At 35.8% G+C, this 24,483-nt stretch overlaps 1 protein-coding gene across 1 annotated transcript; it reads right to left on the bottom strand.

Annotated features, from left to right (window-relative positions):
- Positions 1–5,464: 5,464 nt before the first annotated feature.
- LOC107023173 lies at positions 5,465–23,517 on the bottom strand. The gene is made up of 10 exons (XM_015223768.2): positions 21,964–23,517; positions 20,919–21,392; positions 20,516–20,817; positions 15,871–16,599; positions 15,510–15,788; positions 13,069–13,230; positions 12,051–12,986; positions 11,721–11,936; positions 10,141–10,401; positions 5,465–6,645 (listed from the first exon to the last, which is right to left on the bottom strand). Exons 1-10 carry the CDS (start codon positions 23,333–23,335, stop codon positions 6,298–6,300), a joined length of 5,079 nt encoding a protein of 1,692 aa, XP_015079254.1. The 5' UTR covers positions 23,336–23,517; the 3' UTR covers positions 5,465–6,297.
- Between the last annotated feature and the right edge of the window lie 966 nt (positions 23,518–24,483).

Raw genomic sequence — 24,483 nt, 5'->3', positions numbered from 1 at the left:
TCGAACAAAGAGATGATAAAAGAATATGGCAATGAATTTGATGTTGGTGTTGAGACTTCACAGAAAAATGATAGTGTTTCTCTAGATAATATATTTGTTGAGAAGTTAAGAAAAATGAGTAGTTTGAGAACTCAAAAGGGAGATAATCTACATGGATCAACTATCGGTGAAAATTCTTTATGATTTGAAGATGGAAGAGGATTCCAAAAGGAACTGCTGGGATTTTCACCAAGACTTGACTCAAAGCTTCGTTCGAGCTCTTCCATGACAAGTGTGGTGTAGTTTCCAAAATCTCATTTTCAAGGAAGTGAGAAAATTAAAGCTGATTTTTTTCGACGTACAAAAAATATCTTAGATATTTAGTAGAACTTTCTAGAATTCGGTAGAGTAAATATCTTTGATATATATATATTTAAGAAAAATCTAGATGTTCTAGATAATTAAATATTTATAGTAAAATATAGAAATATATAGATTCTTGTCACATAGTTAGGAGATAAGGATATCTACATATAATTTGTAGTTGTATCTAGAATAAATTCTAGAAGCATCCCTATACAAGTATAAATAGAGGTGACATTAGGCATTTGTAAGCAACCTAAGAACAAACCCAAATAAAGAGCCCTCTTCTACAACAAAGTTCTCTGATTCAAAATATTCCTTCTCCTTTCTAGCTTCATCTTTTTTAGTTGAATCTTTCAATCTTAGTTAACTATCTTGATCTATTAAAAGGTTCTCGATTGTACTTTTTTCTCTTATTTTCTACCTTACATCTAATGTGCACTTTATTGAAACTTGTGAAGTTGGTTCTTCTTTGAAAGATCTTATGGAAAATGATGATATTCTCATGCGAAAAATGGCAAAGAATATCAAAGAAAAATTTAAGAAGTGTTGCGGTGATGCAGTAAAGATGAACAAAATGATTTTTATTTTATGCATGTTGGATATTTGCCACAACTTTCACTTCCTTTATTTTTCGCTAACCTCTATGTTTGGACAAACACAAGGTATAAACCTATGAGGAGTAGTTTGGTGTGAGACATGTGTTGTAATAATCCTAGGCATAAAATGCTAGACTATTTTATTGTGCATTTGGTTAGAGGTATTAGGGAGTCTTGAGATTATTTATCTCACAATTTATCTTTAGTGATAGGATTTATTATCTCATATAACAGTGGAATATAGCTTGTTCCCAACCAAAAAATTAAAGAATATACATGACATCTTTGCTTGATTTGTATGCAAGAATAATGTTAATTCATATTCATCTTGCCCATCTTAACCTACTTTATCAATGAATTTTCTAGGCTCGTGATGGATGTGCTAGCTTTTTCCATTTCTACTGTGGCATGTAAATCTGCTATCAGTCTTGGAGGGTTTATACTTGATCTATCTAGGAACTCCTTATTAGTGCAAGCACTTTTGCGTGTTCAATGTTTGACTTAGATTTAGATAAACTTGATCGAGCAACATGAACTTAAGTAATACTGTCATGGAAGTCACTAATACCGGACTCATTTTTTATTCATAAAAAACATGTGTATTAGGTGATAACGGATAACAATACAAAAATGATCTTTCTATTCAATCGAACTAGGGTACTTCTACATACATATTATTTTACTATATATACTTCACTTCCTAAATTATTTTTTTTATAGCTAAAACAACACTCGACTTAGCTTAAATATCATTGACTCACTAAATTATTCTACTTAATTAGGGAATCACTCAACTTTGTACTACTCCACGTTAAGTCACTAACAATGACATTTTGTAACAAAAACATCACATAAATATCATTATAATTACGGGTCTTCACGGTCTGGATGAAATCCGATCTAAATCAAAAAAATCTAACCAAATCAATTGAATAAAATGATTTTATTTAGGTTTGTTTTGGCTTGGTTTTGTATTTTTGAAAACCGATAGTATTTTGGTTGGTTGCAGTTTGTTTTTTAAAAAAAAAAAAAGAATTAATCGAATTGAACCGAAAAATTAGATGCATATATTTTATTATTATACATACATAATAAATATTCAATAAACAATTTTTAAAATCTTATATATGCTTTCATCAAAATTTATTTATAAAAATAAAATTTTCCAAGATGACAACATTTATCTTATTGGTTTAATGTGTATGAGTGTCTACGACAATTCTTTGTTTAATTGAAAATGTCATTGTCTCTTCCTTCTAGGCCAAAATTAAGAATTTCAAAGCTTTATTCATAGTAAGTTCAATGATTGAAAGATATGTACTATTAGTCATTCTAACTATTTTTCGTTCTGAATGGTTGTTGTCACTTTTTTCGCGTTTTGAATCAATTATTTCTTTTATTGTTGTCTATGGTTAATAAATGACTAACTGATCCAAACCAAATCGAACTGAAATCGATAACAACCAAACTGGTAAAAATATATTATATTTAGTTTATTTGATTTTGATAATATTAAAACCGATTAAGTTTGTTTGGTTTTGATTTTGACCAATAGCCGATCCAAACTGACCTTGAACACCTAAATTATAATGTCTTTTTTTTCATTCTAAAACCATTTTGTGATGCTTTGATATATTTAATTGGAGTGAACAAATGCAATTGAAAGTCAAACCAAATCGCAAATCGAGTCAAACCGGAAAAAAAATGTCATGACCCAAAGCATAGTGTAGGTGTAAGATGGTGTATAGGAACCCGAGAGGCCCTACACCAGCCACTTCGCATGCACCATACAAGAGAATAGAAATTTTAGAGAGTTTAAAAGACAATTTCAAAATATAAGAGTTCATAAAATGTAGCGGAAGTCTAACATAGTCTTAAAGTCATCTAGTATATCATGAGTGATCAGGACGTAACTTGTACATCACATATAATACTGAAATTAAAGATAATAAGCAATAAAAGGCTATGTCCTCGGAACATGAGGACTCACCAATCTTCAATATCTACTAAGTGATTCCCAGCCACGGAGATACGAAATTGGAGCGTCGGACCCTACATTTGAAAAAAATGTAGGCAAGAGTATGTACTAGTACAAAGAATGTATCAAGTATGATAGTCATGCATAAAAGTGAGAAACTATGCTAAAAGGACTATTCATATCATGCAAGGACCAAGTTTATACATAAACTCAAAAGTTAGAAAACATAATCTTGATCATGGTCAATGCAAGTAGAAATCCTCTTAAATCACATGTGACGTATTTCTTGAATAACCTTAATTCATTATTGTGGGAGATTACCTATAATCGATATAGAAAGAAAACATGTGATCTATAACATGAAATTCGGTGTCAATCTCACATCTGAAAGAGGTGCTCTCACTTGCAAATGTAAGAACCATGAACTTGTAGCTTATGTGAATACACTAGGTAATGTCTATCTACACAACCTATGACACATAGTTTATCGGACATGGGTAATCGCCACTTGTCTACTCGGTGCTAAACATAGCTCTCACAGAATATTCATTAGTCTTATATTATCTTAATATTCATGAGACTGGGTACTCACCGCTTGTCTTACCATCAGAGAATATGTGTAATTGCCACTTGCCTCATCATTAGAATATCTCCTTAACTTTAATTCATTTTAGGTGAGAAGACCTTTACCTTATGAACCTTTTATGCGGAAAAATTCTTTCACAACAACAACAACCACATCAAAAGTTCACTCTACATTTACATCAATTTCAAAAAGAAAATGTATATCTTCATAAACTCGTCTTTCGTGATTCAAAAGGTTCATTATATGATCAATTCTTGAAAACATGGATTTCACATGGGTTCATTGGGATTCAACTTAGAAATATGCAACTTCTTCAATATATGCATAAAAAAAAATAAAACAATCGATAATATCATAACTGAAAGGAACCATGAGATTGAGTAAAAACTCTAACTTCCATTGGAGATTTACATTGAAAAAACAGGAAAATTTAGGAACCCTATGGAGTAAAGTACTCCATAGATAAATACTATCATACCTTGATGCCAAGAGCTTACAATCAATGATTTGGAGACTAGATCTTGAAATTCTAGTCGTCTTTTTCAAGTTTTTAGAGAGAAATATTTGGGGAAAACTTTGATTAACATTAAGAATTTGATAGAATAATTTCAACCGGGGAAATTTGGGGTAGAAATGTTTATATAGGGTTTTTAAAAGAAGGTAAAATGACATAGTATTGGGTTAGAATAATTAGAGAAAGACCTAAAAGCTCCTAAAAATAATTGCCGACCTCACCAACGACTAGACCTACCATCTGTTGGTTAGACCATGGACCATCTGGTCAGTCATGGGTGGGATCAGAGACAATCGACCTTGGACACCCATCGACGAGATCGATGCATGATCCGTGGGTCAACCTACGGGTCGTGCACCCCAATTGTAGGTCTCGAGTTTGATCCTAAAATTTCTCTGAATTTGAGACTCACCTACTAGACTTACCTACAACTCATGCATAAGATAATAGATCATCCTGGTCAACCGTATGAAAATTTGGAAAGTTTGACATTTTGGAAGTTTGGAGTAGCCTACCACGAGCCTACCTACGGACCATGTGTTAGACCACGAGTCATTGGTGGCTCCGTTGGTTCTGAGATCAGGTCCTGGAAAGCTGCATTTTTTTCATCTTTTCAAATTCGAGATGTTACAAAAAATTCGACTAATGATTTGGTTTGGTATTGAAAAAAAAAACTGACTATACTTGGATTTGTTTGGTTTTAACTAAAAAAAATAATCCCAAACCAAATCAATCTGACATTATGTATTTCTTTAAAAAACATATATATTGTACATAAAAGTATTTACTTTGATAAAGTTTCTAAATATTTGTCATACTTTTCATCTTTTAGCGTATTATTTCATGTTTTTGAACTTGAAACTTTGAATGGTCTTGTTAGATATTAGTAACTCTAATAAAATTCAAATTAAAATTAATTCAGCACTAACAATGAAAATAATGTTGAATATTTGTTCTTTATTTTTACATTGATTTAGACATTTAAAATGCATAATCTAATTTTTATCTTTTTAATGCTTAATCATGTAATTAATACTTATTAGACTTATTTTAGCACAATTTATTTCTTTTACATTATGATCATTTCTATTATAACTTATTAATTTGCAATATTAATTTTATGCAATTTCAATTATTACTTTTTTTTTTTTGAATGTTTTAGTGTCATTCATCTCATACTATGCATTAATTTCTTAAAAACATCTTAGCTAGTTGTATTTTGATAGGACTAAAAAATTATTTGAAACACAAGTTAATTATATGTTTATGTGAACACTTTATTGTAAAAACTTGAAAAACCTAGAAATAAAAACAAGGTTAAGAACCGGGGTTTTATTATTTTGATAAATTTAAAAATCCAACACAAATAATTTGTTTCGATATGGCAAAATCCAAACCAACCCAGACATATACACCCTAACTTTTAGTACAAATGACATTCATAATACTTGAATAAAGTGAAATCACTTTTTCGTTAGAATAAATAATTTAATCACTTCCATTCAATAAAATAAGTGCTATTCTTTTAATCTCAAGGTCTGAGAGACGTACAAGTGTGATATATAGTAGGCAAGTTATTATTGTGAGATAATTAAGTAGGTAGCTAAAAATATTATGGGAGGTAAAGAGTGGTGGTAAGGACAAAGGCTATGGGTTCAAGAGATAAAAGGGGTATATATTTGAAATATCACTTTTTTCCAATACTTGGACTAACGAAGTCATTTTCCTCATATTGTAGGAAACTTGTTTTTCTAGTAAAGATATACGAAAAAATTAGAAAATGCTTTCCTCGACACCCTAAGGAAACGAAAATTCAACGTTGATCATAGACTCCCTGATTCATAAGCAGGCACAGGAGCAAAGAAGGAAAGGAGGTCAACCGTAAGACCAAAATTCTAAAAGGGTATGCAAATTAGAAAACAAGGGCGTTTGCCGAACCTTTTTCAATTATTTTGATAGGCATGAGTGAGGATCATTGAGTTGGTTCTCTGAGAATACTAGACAATCTATAATCAGAACTTTCTAATGCATATGAATTGATTTGACAAAAGACTTAAAACCATGAACGAATGTGCCATTTAAATTTGTTGATGCTATAGGATGACTACCGTTTTTCCCCCAGTGCAACCAGCCTATGCCAAGAGAACTTTATAAAAAAAAAAAAAGATAAAAGATAACCAAACGATTGCCTACACATTGCTCTCCGATCAAGCTCCAAGGCTCGAGGATGAGACACCTAAACACCTTGATCATAACATGGGTCATCCTAGACCTAGATTCAAGAATGATTGAACCAGGGTCCAATCGAACCATTTGCATGTCCATGCCCATTGCTGTGGATCCCAACACCATTCGGAACAAGGGATGGGGGCAGTCCAACAGCCATTGGAGGAGGAGCAGGAAACAAAGCATGAGTGGGTGGAAGATTGTGGGGGCTTACTAGAGGACTACCAGCTGGACTTCCATTGCGCTGTTGGATAACGTGGATCTGTCTAAGTCCTTCTTCATGAATACGTGACAATGTCTCCAACTCATTCATTGATAAAGCTTCCAAGCCAGCTCCATACAGTGGGGCATGCCGAGACATTTCTTCCTGAAGTGATGCTTCAAGCTGACGGATGTATTGCTGAAAATGAAGCAACAAAAGAAAATAATCAATTTTGATACTTATGCCTATCACCGTAAGTTCCACAGAAATACATAGGAGTCGCAAGATGCACCAAAATTGAGCCAAATTGTACAGTAACAATGATCACTAATGATGTGGAAGAAATATGGGAAAAAGGCCAAAAAAAACTTGAAGGTCAAAGATAAGATCATCAAATTATTAGAATTAGCCTTCTATCTACTTGTCTAAAGAAAAAGTTACAATGCATCTTTTGTTTTTTCCTACTTTGTCTAATATAAAGTTTCTAAGAAATCAAAGAAAAAAATAAAAAAAATAAAAATAAAAATAATATCCACAGCTTTGCTAGCTTTTGCACTTGTGTGCGACCTATGAGAGAAAGTGAAAGCAAGAAAGGCACGTCCAAGAAACCAACAAAAATTCAGTACTCTTATTAGACTAAAAACACCTGAACCAGCCCTAGCAAGATATAGAACTCAACAGCCTAACCCAGTCCTGCCTTTCATGTGAAAGTACTCTCAAAATGCTAGCGCACCCCAGCCCATAGCAGGCTGTGGGCTAGCCTTCAATTTTTTCTTTCAGAAAAGTTCTATAGAAGTTGGTCAGCAGTCACCAGTAATGCTATTCAAGGATTTTTTCAGCCACCAGTAATGCTATTCAAGGATTTTTTCTTTTTCCTTTTTTAGTACTTCCACTGCTACAACCAAAAGAAAAAAAAGAATTAATAAGATAGTTTATTTTTTGGACAGAGGAACTTTGTAAATCATGCTCTACGAACTTTAGACATGCATATATGAATAAGACATGTTCTCTGTATTCCTTTAAACACGGGTTTAATGGCAGTCTGTCAAGGAAAAGGTTTAGTATGGATAGGACAAGTTAAAGAGTCCCACATTGATTGTGGATAGCGTATTATAAGATCTTAAAACAATGCTCACCTCATGAACTATCTTACTTTTGGGATTGAGGCATACATTAACAATAATAGCTCAACCTCACCCAACTAATGGGTTGGATTGGTGCTGACCTCACAGTCAAGCCCATTTTAATAGCTCTACTCTGATATATTATTAAGAAATTATTAATATAGCAAGATCACATTCCATGAATTTATAGGATTGTTAATAATTACTTCCATTAACATTTTTAGGATTACTAGCATAATATCCTTTCTTTTTCAGGATTACTTGTAAACACTATTTAAACCCCAACATGTTCCATGGGAATAATTAAGCAATTCATTCCCGATATCTCTTCCTTTTCTCATTTTTTGCATGGTATCAAAGCCAAACCTTCCCATTCTTGGTTTATCTGATGTTAGGCTGCATGTTATAATGTTCATGATTCAGATGTCTAGTCCTAGGCGTGCATGATCTTGGACAGTTTCACTTCAGTGCCTTGTGTAAGCCTAAGGTCCATTCGAGCATAAGATCTTGGTAAAGATTTGAATAGCTTCCACTAGCGACAGGTGGTATCAGCCTCTGAGTATGCTCATCTGGCTGATACTTTCTCGGTTTCTTCTTTCTTTCAGGTTCTAGCACAGCTACTCTATCTGGCTATCAATGTTCTCTCTCCATTCAAGTACTGTTCATCTTCGTTCAAGATAAGTGATAGCATTTATTTCTTTAAGTGCAAAATCATTGATTTATTTCTCAAATGTAAAGTCATTGATTTTAAATAACGCAACTTAATGTTGACAAAAAACTAGGGTTTCAACCTCAACCTTCTGCAAAAACCAGGTACTTCCTCCTTCTTGTTTTTTCCTTCTTCTCCCTTCTCCTCCTTAATTCTTTCTGGTGCATTTGTGCTGCTAGCCTGGGGTTCATTTTCTTCATCTCTGTTTTCTTCTTTTCTTCTTCGGTATAATTTTCTTAAAACAGTGATTATGTCTTAAATCATATGATATTCTTTTTCTTCAACAGTGATTATTGATTAAATTCTATGTTGCTGAACTTTTTTTAACAGTGAATAATAACATGTTGCTGATTTTTTTACGAACTACTGATGTAATATGCTGTTAATTTTTGTCTTATGGTCTATGGAAAATTTTGTGACATTTACTTCTTAAGTTTTAATTTGAACTTCTGTTTATATATACAAATTATCTCTATCTTTTTGTCTTTGATAAAAAATGCGCTTCACTTCAATGAAGTAGTCCCCCCTTCCCTTAAAGCGTGAAACAGGGCCTTGTCATTTTTTCTGCTTCGTGCTCCCGAGAACACGGGTCCCTATTCTAAAAAAAATTTGTTCTCCCAACCTCGAATATTCTTTAAACAGAGCAAGGGTTTGACTGCATACTCCCAGTATTCTTTCTACCTACAGTGAAAATTCTCACATATATACTTCTTCCTCTAATTCTTTGTCTGCTAAAAGCAAGTACTCTCTGGTTCAAAAGTTCCTTCACTTTCTCTGTTTCAATTTACATAACTGAGAAAAAGAACACTTCCTTCGCAAAAAACAAAAATTATATTTCTCTTCTTAACCTCACAAAAGCAAGAAAAAAAGATTGTTTCCTTATTCCAAAGAAAACAAAGTTGATGTGGCTCAGACAAGTGGAACTGGAATCGTGCCTACATCAAATAGAGGGATCAAACCCTCATTCTAATATCCATGAAATCTAAATGTGAAAAACAAGTACAAATACACATTGTTCTGGGTATAGTGTTCCATTAAAGAATGAAAGCATATATATAAGTATATTATCATTTTATTCGACAATAGATTGTGACAGAAGTCGACAACTTAATAAAATCCCTTTGTGGCTCCAGAATTAAGTATATTTGTGGCAAGTAAGGAGCATAGACAATACATAAGCTCCCACTTGAGGGGGTGGATGTTGAGAATTAGAGAAGTATTAATATCAAGAACTCGTTCCTTGTATCTATAAGGTTTAGAATCCCTATAATTGTGAAAATAGGAGCAGGAACTACTAATAATTAGTTTCGTTTTTTAGGATTACTTCCATGCTTTCCTTTCTTTTACAAGTTTACTTGTAAACACTATTTAAACCCCAACATGCTTGAAGGAATAATCAAGCAAGTCAGTCCTAATTACTCTTCTTTTCCCTTTTTTACTTGTATCAAAAAATAAAAACTATCTGTATCTTGCACGAAAAAGCAAAGAGAAGAAAGATACAACAACAAAATACCCAATATAATCCCACAGGAAAGAGAGAGAAATTTAAAGAGTAAAAAAGGGACAAAATTGAACCCTACTGGTAATTTATGTATATGCTGCTCTACAAGAAAAATGATCTACCCTCTTTATAACACTGAAGAAAGAAAAAATACTCCCTAAATGATAAAATATCCAGGAGTAATAAATACTACCATTGCTGCTTTGCCTAATATATATTTTTCATTTTTAAATATTTTGTGATATTTGACCAAGCAAAGGAAGATCATTTTTTCTTACTTTTTCACAACACAGATTTAAACCACTAGCGTGGAAGACGAAATATCAGGAAATAGAACAAGAAATATTAAGAGCAAAAACCTCGCAAGCCTCCAGCTTGGATTCCATTCCGTCGATAAAAGCTTCACAGCGAGCAACCTGCTCCTCCTTTTCACGTTTCTCCTCTTCCGTTTGCCCAACTGTTTGGGTCAAGCGGCGTACTTCATCCTCAAGTGATTTTCGTAATTCCTCTCTGGTCACTTTTTCTGTGGCATACCGTTTCAATTCCTCATCAAATCTTTTCCGTGCAGCTTCAGCATTTTTCAACCTTTCCGCAAGAGCATTTTTCTCCTTCATCACTCTCTGCAAGATCGATAGTTTATCAGTCGGGGAAAGAGAAAAACATGTCATGTGTGAACCCATTTGGAGAACCCTAAAGTAAAACAAAAAGAAACAAGCGCATACAAATTTAAAAACCAAGAACTTCCATTTGCAACTACTGCAAGCACAATTGTCAGAGGATTTTGAATATTTCCGACCCTTCCAAGAACTAGATTGAACCTTTCAGCAGTTCCAAAAAAAGTAACTCTGGAGGCACTCCTTGAAGAAAAGTAAATATGATCAAATAGCTGGGTTCTAGACACACATAAAAAAAACTTTATTTCGTTGCAGAAAAGCAACCCTCCACATTCTCAAATTGTTTCGCATTGTTGACTACTTATGGCGTCTAAGAAAAAAAGAAATCACAAAGCGAACACTGTAACTATAAGAACCATTGCAAAAGTTCCACACAAGGGGGTATGGTCGATTGACAATGCAGCGGTCCAAATATTGGAGGACCAGGGTTTAAATTGTAGCAAAGACCAAAAAAGAAAAAAGATATTAGGTTATCTCATCCCATTTACCCAATAGCTATGCTGGTGGGAGATATTCCAGGTGTCCAAGTAGCATCAGACCCTAAAATATTTCATAATGAATTGACTTGTGTAGATTAAAAAAAAATCAGGTGAAATGATACCAAGAATGTCAAGCTTCAAAGAAATTTTCAACTCATTCAGGAACTTTGCTTTGTAATGCTTTAACTTAAGCTGAGGGTCTACCGAAACCAACCTCTCTACCTCCCAAGGTAGGGGGGGTAAGGTCTGCATACACACTACCTTCCCAAGACCCCACTTGTGAGGTTACACTAGGTATGTTGTTGTTGTTGGGAAAATACTCCCTCCGTTTTAATTTATGTCTTACTTTCTTTTTCAGTCAGTTTCAAAAAGAATGTCTCTTTCCTTTTTTGGCAACTCTTTAATCCTAACATACCACATGGCATGTTTAGACCACGAGATCAAGGGCATTTGATACATTCTATATATCTTTAGTTTATTCTTTACTTTCTTAAAAACTCATGCCAAGTCAAAATCAAACAAACAAATCAAAATGCAGGGGAGTATAAATTAGTTAATAAAATGACCAGAACTGACCACTCAATAGGTAATATGATCAAGAGATAGAATAAGAGCTTTCAGGGGAGAAAGCAAAAATATATATATATAAACAGGTAGCAACAAAAAGATAAGATAGAAAAATTGTGTGAAAATCATAAGAAAGACTAAACAAACTAAAGCTCATAAAGATTTGAAGCTATATAACAAACTAAAAGGGGTTCAGCTTAAAAACTAATACATGCATACCTTCAATTCATCACGTTTCCGTGATTTCAGTTGGGAAAGTTGTGCCTCGGCATCATGCAGACGATCTTGAATAGCTCTCTTTTCTGCAGTGAGCTTAGAAATTTTCTCATCCCGCTCGGACCGTAGCCAATCAAGTTGACTCTCAACTTCTTGTATCTGTTCCGCGAGTTCCTTTCTTTCCCGAGCAAAACGATCCATCTCAATCCTCATTTCAGACTGATGTCAATGTTTGTCAAATCAAAATCACCAGAAAAAGAATGAGATATGCTTTCAAACAAGCATGCTTTGAAAAGTAGAATCCCAAAAAAGAAACAATAATGGCCAAGATACCTTGAGACGGTTGTTAGTAGCCTCCGATTCATTAAGCTTTTGGGACATGATAGATTTTTCTTTAACCATACTGGCATTTTCCACTTCCCTTTCCTCGCGAATGCGCATAATTTCATCTTCAATAGCACACAATTGATGCCAAAGTGCGGCACGGTCAACATTGGCAAGTTCAGCAACCTCCCTCATCATGGTTAGGACTGGTCTAACAATTTCCTGCTCCTCACACATCAAGATTATCAATATCTCCATATATAGATCTACTTCACAAGCACTTTCCCTTGAAATGGTAAGACGATCAACAAGCCTCTTGAGTATCCTCAATCGGTAAGACTCATCAGCATACCACTTAAACAATATGGTGTAAAGCAACTTCACAAAACCTTTTACACGTGGATCTCTAGAGAGTGCCAATGTCTCAGCAAGACCAAGAATTGATGTAAAATCATCTCGCTGGGCTGTCAATTGCTCAACCGTTTCCCCTTCCACAATCACGTCAGTATGCGGAAAATTTTCAACATATTGAGAGGTCAAATTTAATCTCCGGGCAAAACGTCTTTCCAAGACCATGGCTACAGACTGAGCCACAATAGCCCCTCGAGCTACAGTTCTCTCAAATGTTTGGGAAGCTTCAAGGGCAAGACATTGAATTGATAACATATCAATGAGTATATAAATATCGGAAAAATGATGATTGGAAAGGAAAGCTTGCTCATCCACTTCACGTGGTCTTTCAGAAGTATGACAACTTTCACCAAATAAGAAAATCCCACATGGTACAGCCGAGCAATTATCACCAGACTTATTCTCGCAGTCAATATCTCTTAGAATAGCTTTAGCAACATCTGAACAGCTATTTACAGTTCGGCTCAAATAATCAAGAACACATGGGGAGACTTCATTGCCTAGTTTTTTCAGCCGGATACGTACGGCTCTGACCTGCAGAGAAATCAAAACATTACACTTGTAGAAGGGTGCACAATAAGACCAAAAATTATATACAACCAAATTTTATGCATACTGCTTCTGGAAGATGATGACAATGCAGTGCAGCCTTGAATATGAAGTCAACAGTTGCAGCAAGAGGTTCATCAATGGAATCCACTAAAAGATCAAATGACTGGAAAAGGACACGTTCCCACACATCACTGCTACACTCCAACTGCCCGAGTGCACCAAAGACCTGAGAGATTAATACTTAAAGCCATCAGATCACTAAAATGTCACTACAGAAGCACTGAATGCTAAATGTATATGCAAAAAATAAAGGAGAAAAATATTATTAAATTGTGCATCTACATTATTACACTGAGAATTTATTTATAGACACGATATTATTATAATCATTTTCCAAGTAGGATTCTACATATTATCCTTGTTCCAATTATTGTTCTAGCGCTCCCCCTCAAGTTGGTGCATACAAGTTATATGTACCAAGCTTGTCATGAATGTGATTAATACGAGGATCGATGAGGGGCTTGGTGAAAATATTTGCAAGTTCCTCACTCAACTTTACAAATTTTGTAACAATATCTCCTAAGCATCTTTCTGTAACAAGGTGATAATCAATATTAATGTGTTCACTCCTCTCGTGAAATACTACATTGGACGCGATATCAAGGGTCACTTTTTTTTAATGACAAGGAAAACCCGCAGTCGCTACCCGTTGGATGCGCACAAGGTAAAAAACCCACCCCTGTGCAACAGCTCACAAACCAGGAGAGGTAATCCGCACTAGGCAAACCCCTTGCTTTCACTGGCAAGGGATTTCGAACTTGAGACATCCAACATAGAAGTCTCAAGCCCAAACCACTGGGCCACCCAAAAGGTTTGATATCAAGGGCCACTTGTTCATCAAATACAAGTTTCATCTAAACCGATTTCTCCTAATTTTAGTTCTCTCAGCACTGTTTGATCCAAACTAGCGAACAAGTTGCTACCATCATTGCTCGATATTTTGCAACTGCACTAGATCAAGCAACACCACTTTGTTTCCTACTCTTCCGGGATACCTAATTACCTCCTACTATAACACAATATCTCGATGTAGAGAGTCTATCAAAGGGTGATCCTGCCCTATCAATGTCTGTTTATCCAACCTCAATCCTCAAAGTGAAGTCCTTTCCCAGGAGCTAACTTTATATATTGTAGAATACGAACTACATCCCCATGATTATCACAGTCAACAATCACAAGGGGAAGCTATAAAGTGACTTACAACACTCTCATGAAAAGAGATGGCGGGTCTAGTCACCCTGAGATAATTCAACTTTCCAACCAGCTGGCTATATCTTCGTGGCTCCCCTTGTCCTGGCAAGAGAGTAGCATTTGGATCCATAGGAGTGTCAATGGGTCTACATCCCATCACTCCTCTCCTCAAGAATACCTAAGCATATTGTGTCAAAAATAGCAATACTTGATCTGGACTGAGCAACCTCAATACTTGGAAAAATACTTCAGTGTTACAAAGTCTTTAGTTTGGGAATGTTGAAAGATATCTTGTGAAATGAGAATTTGTAGCCTTAAATCAGAAAAAATACAAACCGTTGCCGGAGTCTGAAAAAAGAACTTGTTTTGGCCGACGAAGAATCAGATCTAACTGCCAGAAAGTGCTGAAAATCAGGAATATACTATATGGGTAGGTCAGAATGATCGAGCGGCCCTATTGGAAAAATAGTCAACCAAAAAAATGGCTGGAAACAGCCTGGATTCGCTGGAAATAGTACTGAAGTTGTTGGAACAATGATGTCCTCACTGAGAAATGAGAAGTGCTCAAAATTTGGTATAAATTGTACGGGTCATCTCGAAATCAAGAGAAAAGTAGATCTTGAACAAGAAAGTTGCTGGAAAAGGCTGATGCACAGGCGCGAGGTCAGATATTGCCGGAGGTGACAGGCTTCTATGAGGCACGCGTGAGGTCGATTACCGGAATGGTAGAGTGAGTTTTGGTCGGCAAAAGGTGGGGGACCTATGGTGGTGTTGGTTTCGCATAACCCCAACAGAAGAAGATAACGGAAAACGCCACCAGAGGCATGGTGACCATGACTTTGTTTTCTTTCCCCAATATTTTTCAGCAAAAGCTACCATGTAAGAAATAAGGGAGTGTATCTATATTATTACATTGAGACTCTATTTATAGACACAATATTACAAGTCTTTTTACAAGTAGGTTTTCATATACTATTCATGTACCTATACCATGGTGACTATGACTTTGTTTTCTTTCCCCAATATTTTCCAGCAAAGCTCTGATGCCATGTAAGAAATAAGGGAATGTATCTGCATTATTACATTGAGACTCTATTTATAGACACAATATTTACAAGTCTTTCTTCAAGTAGGTTTTTATATACTATTCATGTTCCTATTCCTATTCTAACAGATATGTGATAGAAATAATGTGAAGGTACACATGTTTCATGTATCTTTAGAAGAAATGAAAGATAATTAATATCATCTTACTGGAATCATTAATGCAGGTTCAGCATCTGGCTTCTGAAGTCGTTCTAGAAGCGCATAAGCAGCAAGTGGATGTTCTGAATGCTCAACCAATTTTGGAACCAAAGCAACTAGGTCCGGCTGTAGATGCTTCGGAGCTTTATCCAATACAAGGGCTATCTTTTCGGCTGACTGTGGCCTCCTCCTCGGCTCAGGACAACCTTGTGGAACAGCTCCATCAAGTGCTCTTAGGGAGTTCACTATCAGTCCAAGAAGCTCCTCAGACTGCTCTGGCCATTTAGTCTGAAATTAAAGATTCTTTGAATGTTCTATATACCCAGATATATTAAACCAGAAAACTTCAACAGGAAGATAGCAGCTGTACCTTAGTACGAAGGGAAGGATTTTCAGAGGAACCGCCAGCAGATGTTTCTGGCGGATGCGGATGCATAGGTTTCCCGTTGAATGCCCTTTCATGTGCATTAATCCCATCAATATCTGAGCTCTGAACAGCAGATGAGTTCATGCTCTCATCCGTCACCGTATCCAGTCTATCATAGGTGTAAAGTTGCAAAGGTTCATTTGCACCATTAGCTCTATCAGACCCCAATTGACTACCTGCTCCATTTCCATTTGGAAAAGTTTTAGGATTCACTTCAGATGACCCACTACTCGAACTTCCCTCGGAAGGTTGGCAACATTCAACCATAATATCCAACAGTAGATCAACGATTGCTTGCTGCAACACTTTTACCCCCATCAGCAAGTTCATCAAGCTGGGGGAGGATTTGTCATTCTTATTTACCTTCTTTCCATCACTACAACCAGATATATTAGTAGGAAGGAGTAGACGCTTTACTTTAGCAGGGTCATCAAGATACACACGAAGTCCCGTCAAGAACCCAGCTATTGCACCGGCATCCATAAGGAGTTTCTCCCTTAGAGTGACCTGTGGCTGCGATGGATTATCCCCATAGGTGAGGTGAAACCCAGCTCCAGAGAGAAGATTTCTGAAGATATCTTCTTCATCACTGATCCCTTCGCTATCTTCTGAGTCAATGAGCTCATCAGGGTCAGTTGTCAGAGCATCTTGATCATCCTCAGAAGCCAACACCTAGAAAAAATTGAAGAAACAAGATAGAAAAATAAAGATCATACAAATAAATATTCTGGTAGCAACTAATATTCATGGGAAAAGAGATTTCCAACTAAACACTGCCAGACCAAGCCACATGTAATGCCCCAATTAATAAGAGCAGGAGTTGTTTGGTCATAGGATAAAAAGAAAGAAGCAGAGACACACAAAAACAGAGATTCTGAAGAAGCAGAATACAGTGAACTAATAGCTGGTTCAATGTAACACCTGTAGATAACCCAAAAACACAAATTGCAGTTTATTGCTCCCTGGTGTTCAAGAATACTCACTTTTGTTTGAGGAGCCTATATTCATTTTTTGTGAGCTCAAACATAATTTACTTGTACTATCCTTTCCAACTTCTTGGTGCTAGCAATGATACTGTGTAATTACACCCAATTAAATCCAATAAGAAGATGGCCTTCCAAACAAACCACCCTTAAGGTTTAATTTTGGGGATGAATAATGGTTTGAGTTAGCCGTGGGCTAACCCTAAGCTAGGATGAAAGACCAATTGGGTGTAATATCATAGCAAGTCACTTTCAATTATTTTTTTTAGCAAAGATTCTTGAATTAATTGGATTAAGGAAAAGATTCAAAGTTTTACAAGCTTAGACTCAAGGTATGTAATGGCTATACCATTAGGCCCACTGTTCTGGACAGCGAAATGCAGCAAAAGGCGACAAGGATCTGCCTTGCCACATGCCGAGACGAGTCGCGACGAGCTCGCCTTTCTCTGAAATCTAAAGGAGGAGGAAAAAGGAAATCTGAAGGAGAAAAGAAGAAACACGTATTGGTTAAACTTTGGTGTCGATATGACAATCACATTAAGAAATTACTTTATAATGATCCAGATTTTCAATTCCCAATTATAATTAAATATTCTCCTTAAAACTAATTCCTATTCATAATCACTACCATGTCTACCTATATTTACAAATTACATCCGCCTCTTTGGTAGCTACATTTATGTTTAGCGGCAGCCTCCTCAACACAAGCCTACCGGCGTCTAAGCACACGCCTCAGTGTCTTGGTGCCTGTGCTAAGGTATCACCTACATGAGGGGAAACATACAGCCTGCACTACACCAAACTTCAACACTAAAACACAGTGCAAGTAAGCCTTAAGCCTTAAGCCCTAAGAGCAGTCATACTCTCTCTTCTAAAAATATTGACTTACTCTCCTTTTCATCCATCCAAAAGAAAAACCTTGGTTTACTTTATGGGAAAAAAACATTGATTTATTTTCTTAAAAGAATTTAAATGAATCCAACTAATAACACTTCATTAAATATTATTTTTTATTATAAAAAAACTAATTCTCCCTCTAGTCCACATTAAGTGAATTGTGGGGACATTTTTCATAGTTGAAAATAAGTGAACTATTCAAAGTTCAAGAAAATTGTTGGGACTTTTTTCCATATTGAGGTTCTTAACTACTTTACATTTTCTAGGAGACTAATTTGGAAATAATCAACAGGGTAATAGTGGAAAGAGCCTTTCATTTATGTCTTTAAATATTTTTCTTAAGGAGTGTGTCGTACCCCAACAATTCACTTAATATGGACTAGAGGGGAGTACCACTTATATTATCTTTTTAAAAAATTACTAAGCTTTATTGTAACTGCAACAGCACTAAGATAGTGCAGCTAAATACAATATAGAGATGCAAAACTTTCTTGGCATGCCAGAAGATTGTGTACCTCATATACATTTTCCAGTTTACACGATAAAACAAGCAAAAAAATTCTTCATATTTGAATCTAGAAATAGGCCTAATTTTGGAATCATCGTCGCCTTACATTGTGCAACACTTATCATCAGACAATTTTTTGCAATCTTCAAGCAGTCATCTTAAGCCTTTCTCTACATGCTTATATGGTCTTCTATTGCATTAGTCTTGCTAGTCAGGGAGAGTAAATTCTTCTTGTAGACAAGTTTTAGCTACTCTTGAATGTGCTGCTTTTTTTCCTTTCTTTTAAAGGTTGGGGAGGTCTGGGTCATGAATAAGGGTTATGTTTAAGTTGCATAATACAAACTATAGAATAAATAATATCAGGCGATGTATTTTGGTACATAATAATAATAATAATAATAATAATAATAATAACAATAATAATAATAATAATATCTCATATACATTAGTAGAATATTGAGTTAGAATGTCCATATCTTTTCATTATTTGGTAAGAATATGAAACAATACTCCCATTAGCCCAAAAAGAATGATGAGAACTACATCGTAATTTCTTAAAAATTACATGTGTTATAAATCACAATTTTATGGTTAAAAAGATGAAACAAGTGTTCGTAAAAAAACCACAATCAAATAAAAACTTATTGACCAGCAAATTGCAGTTGTGCGTTGTTTTTAGGCAGGAGAGAGTTTCATTATTGGGGTAAGGGGCATCTGAAGTATGTCCATATTTTGTTTTAGTGAAGTTCCATATTCTATGCCCTGAGAACAGAGAACCCGTGGTAGGAAGCACTTCCCCTTTTAAAGGGCCTGTGCGAATCTAGATTAGCCTGACCAAATGGTTATATCAGGAAAGAAAACCACCAAACCAGGTTCAAGTCCAAGCTTCAGTGCTAGTAAGATAAATTCTGAAGCATATTCAACGAAAAATAAAATTGAGTATTGAACACATGCATGACATTTGACAGTCAATCTTCTTTTCTCTATTTTAAATCTAAGAACATAAGCACCATTTACTTTTTTGTGAGAGAAATCTGAAAACTTGAAAAGTAAGTGCAACACAGTAGGAAAAGAGAAAAACAAGAAGAAAGAATAACAAGAGTAGGGGAGATAAGAATCAGAACAGAGAAAAAGCTTCAATCTGAGACCTAAATCCTAATACAAATTAAGACATTCTCAAAAAGAAGCCCAAGTGTACATCTATAATTCATTAGTAAGCTGAAAATATCCTATGTATTTTTTTTAACCATGGTGTCCGCGCTAGCTTGCGCACACCTTGACTAATAGCACGAGGTACCTACCACCTCTCTCACCAGTAAAACTCTGTCCACCAAGGCTAGGACAGATGGGAAGAAATCACCTAGTATTTTATCTCTGTTGAGATTTGAACCTAAGACTTTATGGTCTCAACCCACTCCATTGACCACTAAGCCACACCCTTGGATAAAAATTATCCCATAGCATAGGTGCAATATTTCCAGCTATTTCTTTTTGTTATCAGTCTTGCTCCAATTCTTCTCTGCCACTCATATAATCAACTAATGAAGGAGCAGATGAAAATTCAAGTGGTTCTTTCCTATAAATATTAGCAAGCTGCAAATATCCCACACCCAAAATGTAACATTAGCAATTTTCACTGTAGCTCATATAAAGTGGGAGCGAATGAGTTGCATATTGCCTCATGGCATATTAAGCTCCCTTTTTGGCCATAGATTTTTGAAGCTTTTATTTAAAAAAAAACATTATTTGTTTTCATGGAATTTAATCAGTTTGCGAAAGAAAAAAAAACTTCAAGTTCTAAAAACTGTCAAAACATTTTTCTTCCACTTTCAAAACATCAACTTTTTTCCAAGTAAATGCATGTCCAGACACAATTTCAACTTCCAAAAACTATTGTTCAAAAACTCTTATTTCATGTTTCAACCAAATCTATGTCCAAAAGTTCGCTAAAGACAAACAATTCCACCATAGAGGCACATCTTTTACGGTTAACTAAATTGATTAAGTGCATGAGCTGATTGTTGTTCATGAATATAGATCTCTAGGTGGAAGAATGGAACAAATGATAATGAAGGTGACTGAGATTTTATGATCTCACAGGTTAGACACAGACAGAGAGAAGTTGCAGATACCTCCCCTTACCCTCCAACAAACCCACAAACAAGAAACAGATATGTAGAGAAAAAGAGTGATCACTAACCTCTAGGTCAGCAAAGTCAAACCAAGGGCAACAGTCCAAAATTTCACAGACAAAGACAACTGTATCACGTACAAGAAACCCCGCATCTGATTCCAACATCTCAGGTATCTTCATGAATTGAAGAACAGAATTATTCCAAGTTTTAGTGCAAATGGAGGACTCCTTCCATACAGTTTTAGAATGACTTTTCTGGTTCAGAATCGCCATCCTGTATTTAACCCAAAAATTCTTCTCCGGATCACTGCCAATAGACTGATCACTCTCCAGATAAATACATATAGTGTCAAAAGATTCATATACACCTGCAGAGTAAGACAAGAAGCAAGTCTGCCAGTTAACAAAACAATGGCACACAGACAAAGTTAAAAATTTAAACGAAGGGGTTTATGCAGAATTGACGCACCAATACGAAGCTCACATCCACCTGCTTGGAAATATTTGCTAAATATTTTCCGTGTTTCCATTATCTCTTTGAAGGACAAGAAATTCTCCACCTTCCAAGTAAATGAACTTCTTTTCCCAGCTTCATCCAGCAGAGCACCAGCATTTGCTAGCTCAATATCCTCAACTACCGATTCTTGAACGATGGACGACTCCTTCAAGATAAGGACTTCTGCAGAAAACACGACTGTATCCTGAACGAGAAATCCAGAATCTTGATCAAAGAGACTAGTGAGAGTCACAAATTCACGCCAACCCCAGTCTTTTGCAGCTTTAGAGTATCGGTTCTGAGATTCCTTGGTGACAGACTTCTCCTCCATTTTTTGGTTCACAACAGACAACCGATGGCTCACAAAACAACTCCAATCACTGTTACTGTTCCTCGAATCTGTAACTTCAAGAAACACTGAAAGATGGCATGGTGGCTGAGACTGCCCTGATACCGTAGATAAATGTAGCACACATCAGTCATGTGATAAAAACAGTAGATAAGCATCTCAACGAAGCTCATTTAGTAGATAAAAGTAGTAACATCAGTGATGTGATAGAAGCAGTAAACAACCATCTCAACGAAGCTCATGTAGTTCCAAAGAAAGGCTAAATGAAGAAAGATATAAAAGGAAGCTACATTACTAAAATATTTTGAAGAATAGATAGTGATAGTGCTCAAGAATTAGCATGCTCATCACAAAATAGCAGAAGCAATTGAGGGTGTATTAACAAGTACCACAACATTAAATTTATGACTCAAAAGGGTCATTTATGCTGGAAGCAAGAACTTTGCATGATCAGATAAGTACATACATGATACATGAACACATTTCTCTAGTCTCCATGGAGCCTTGATATCAGAATTACCATAGCAAAATATTGAAGGAACTTGTTTACATACTGAAACCAAGCCTCACTAACTAACACCATACTAAAAAGGCAACAAAAGCAGCTGTGAGCATACTGAAACATATTTTCATGTGTGATGAGATTACTATAGGCAGCATAAGGCATACCTCTGGGGTAAACAATCAGCCGACAATCCCGGTTACCAATCTGAAACCTCCTGCTCTTTATGCAAAGCCCAGTAATCTTCCTTTTCTTTAAAATATCCTTCAACCTTGTGAAATTTTCAATCCTCCATGTAAACTTTCCCATGTGACCATCAGATTTCCTGGAACCACCCCCATTCCTTACTCCAACCAGTCCCCCATTCTTCGAAAAGCTACTAAGCTCTTTAATAACATGGAACGAAGTGCTAAAAACAGCAGTGTCATCTACCAAGAACCCTGAATCTGATCCCATAAAATCCACCATTTTCATATAATCGTTCCATCCCAAGCTTGTGTTATCCCCACTCTTATTATCAGCAGCAAACCTTCCATATGAATCCCGGTGCATGTGATTCAAGCCCGGCTTCTGATTCAACACTGACATTCTAAACAAGCACCAACAACTTCGATCCGAAATCAATGTCTTCTCTGTATCCTTACTCTCTAAACACATAGACAAATACTCAACCCCATTTACCGCGCTTTGATACACACTAATCCTCAAATTACACTCCCCAGCTGGAAAAACAGGGCTCATAATTTTCTGAGTCTTTATCATTTCTTTAAACAAGCTAAAATTATGAACCTTCCAAGTAAATTTCCCACTAAGAACATCCCCAGAGGAAGCAGTAACCACTACATTGGAAAGAGAATTTGACTGCAATTCATTGTTATCACGTGAAAAGCTAACTGATTCATTAAGTATAAGTATATCAGCAGTGATAAGAATGCAATCATTGTTGAATAAAAACCCTAATTTAGGGTCTAATATGGAATTGGAAGGAGTAAAATCACACCATCCATGAGATTTCTTTTTGGAAGAGAATCGATGCCATGAATCACGATGAATGGACTTTGAGGAATCAGTAGGGTTGTCAATGGCAAGACGATAACTGGCAAAACAGTCCCATTTGGACGAGGTTGTATTGCGAGGGTCCATAATTTGAAGGTACACAGAAATATAACCAGGCAATGCCTGTGAGTCACCTTTAGGGTAAACTAGCAAACGGCAATCGAAACCGCCGACTTCAAAGTACTTGCTCCATAAGGCCCTAGCCTTTACTCTTGTAAAATTGGCTATTGCCCATTTGCAAACGGCGCCGTAAGCACTCCGCCGCTCAACTGTGACAAACTCCGCCACCGCTGCAGTGACGGAGGTAGGGTCACGAGAAGCAGCTACATCCTCCACCGGTGCCGTTGGTTTCTCCGATGATGAGGTGGCAGGTGATGATGTCATAGAAGGTGGGGCAACAGCCGGGTGAGATTGCTCAGCTGATGATGATGATGAAGAAACGGCCGTTTCGATGGCGGAATGGTGGTTGCGGCTGTTTTTCATGTTTGTTTGTTTTTTTGGGTTAAAATTATTTTTCCTCGTCTCTATATATTGGCGTGTGTAGGTGTATCTCTTACAAATATATGTTTTTATTGACGATGATGAATGGAGAAAAGAAAATAAAGAGACAAGGGGAAAATGGGGTTTATGCAGCTGTGTGTGATGATGAGGCCTCACGGTGATAAAAGGGAGCAACACACATTACTACCCTTTCTCCTCTCAACCTATTTGTTCCTTTTTTTCTTTTTGTTTGTTTTTAAAAAAAAAAAAGGTAAATTTCTTTAGGTTAAATAAATATATATTTATCCCGTATATTTATTTTTAAAAAAAAAAATTGCAAATTTATGAGTATTCTATCACCCATTGTTTTTGTTTGAACTAAAGATTTTATCACCTTTTTTTTAAGCAATTCAAGATAATATTACTTATATAATATGCATCAATACAACAAGATTAACCATATTACTTGTAGCGTTAAGTCCATATTTTGGAGTTGTGTCAATACAACCATCAATAATATAATTAATAAAAGAAGTTTCACCCTTGTGCACTTCCAAAACCTCTAAAGCAAACATTAGGAAACTGTCCATTCTTCACAAAAACTTCTCTTCGTCATCTTCCCCTTTCTAGCTAGCAAGTCCTGCCCTGTCTAATATCCAAAACTCGTGTTTGTAATCATAGCAGTAGTTCCCTGCATTGATCAAACAATATTTAAGTAAATGTTTGTGTTAAGGTTCAACATGGTTATTGCCTCAATATAGTTTGTGGATATTTCCATATCACTGATATTGTATTTTAAGCCTAACTGGAGTCCATGAAGTGATTTCTGCATTTGTGGTTTAGTTGGAGTTTATTTTGAAATGGTTACCTACTATCCAGTTGCTCTACTTATCCCTGATGATAATGCCCCCTTCTTTCGTGTTTGTATTAAAGGAGCTATCAATGTTTAGTTTGTGTTGGCGAGTAGGGGGGTCCTGTAGTTGGGTTTTGATTTGTAGTTGTGGATGTTAGTATAGTTGTGTTCCTTAGCGAGATTGAGGAATTCTAAGGCTCTCGATATGGACAGGGACTGGGGTATTTCATTTTAGAGGTTGTGCTGGAGATTATTGTTCCCATTAAGCAAGATATTTCATATAAAAAGGGGGGAGGAT

This window comes from Solanum pennellii, chromosome 6 (genome assembly GCF_001406875.1).
Source record: "Solanum pennellii chromosome 6, SPENNV200".
Taxonomy (NCBI): domain Eukaryota; kingdom Viridiplantae; phylum Streptophyta; class Magnoliopsida; order Solanales; family Solanaceae; genus Solanum; species Solanum pennellii.
Note: the sequence above shows the minus strand (reverse complement) of the source record. Positions and strands in the feature narration are given on the sequence as shown.

Coding starts and splice junctions, on each gene's coding strand:
- LOC107023173 (XM_015223768.2), bottom strand. CDS start 23,335: ATGAAAAACAGCCGCAACCACCATTCCGCCATCGAAACGGCCGTTTCT. Junction 12,987..13,068: donor GTCATCATCTTCCAGAAGCA/GTATGCATAAAA, acceptor ATTTCTCTGCAG/GTCAGAGCCGTACGTATCCG. Junction 6,646..10,140: donor CCAAGCTGGAGGCTTGCGAG/GTTTTTGCTCTT, acceptor CTTCATTTTCAG/CAATACATCCGTCAGCTTGA.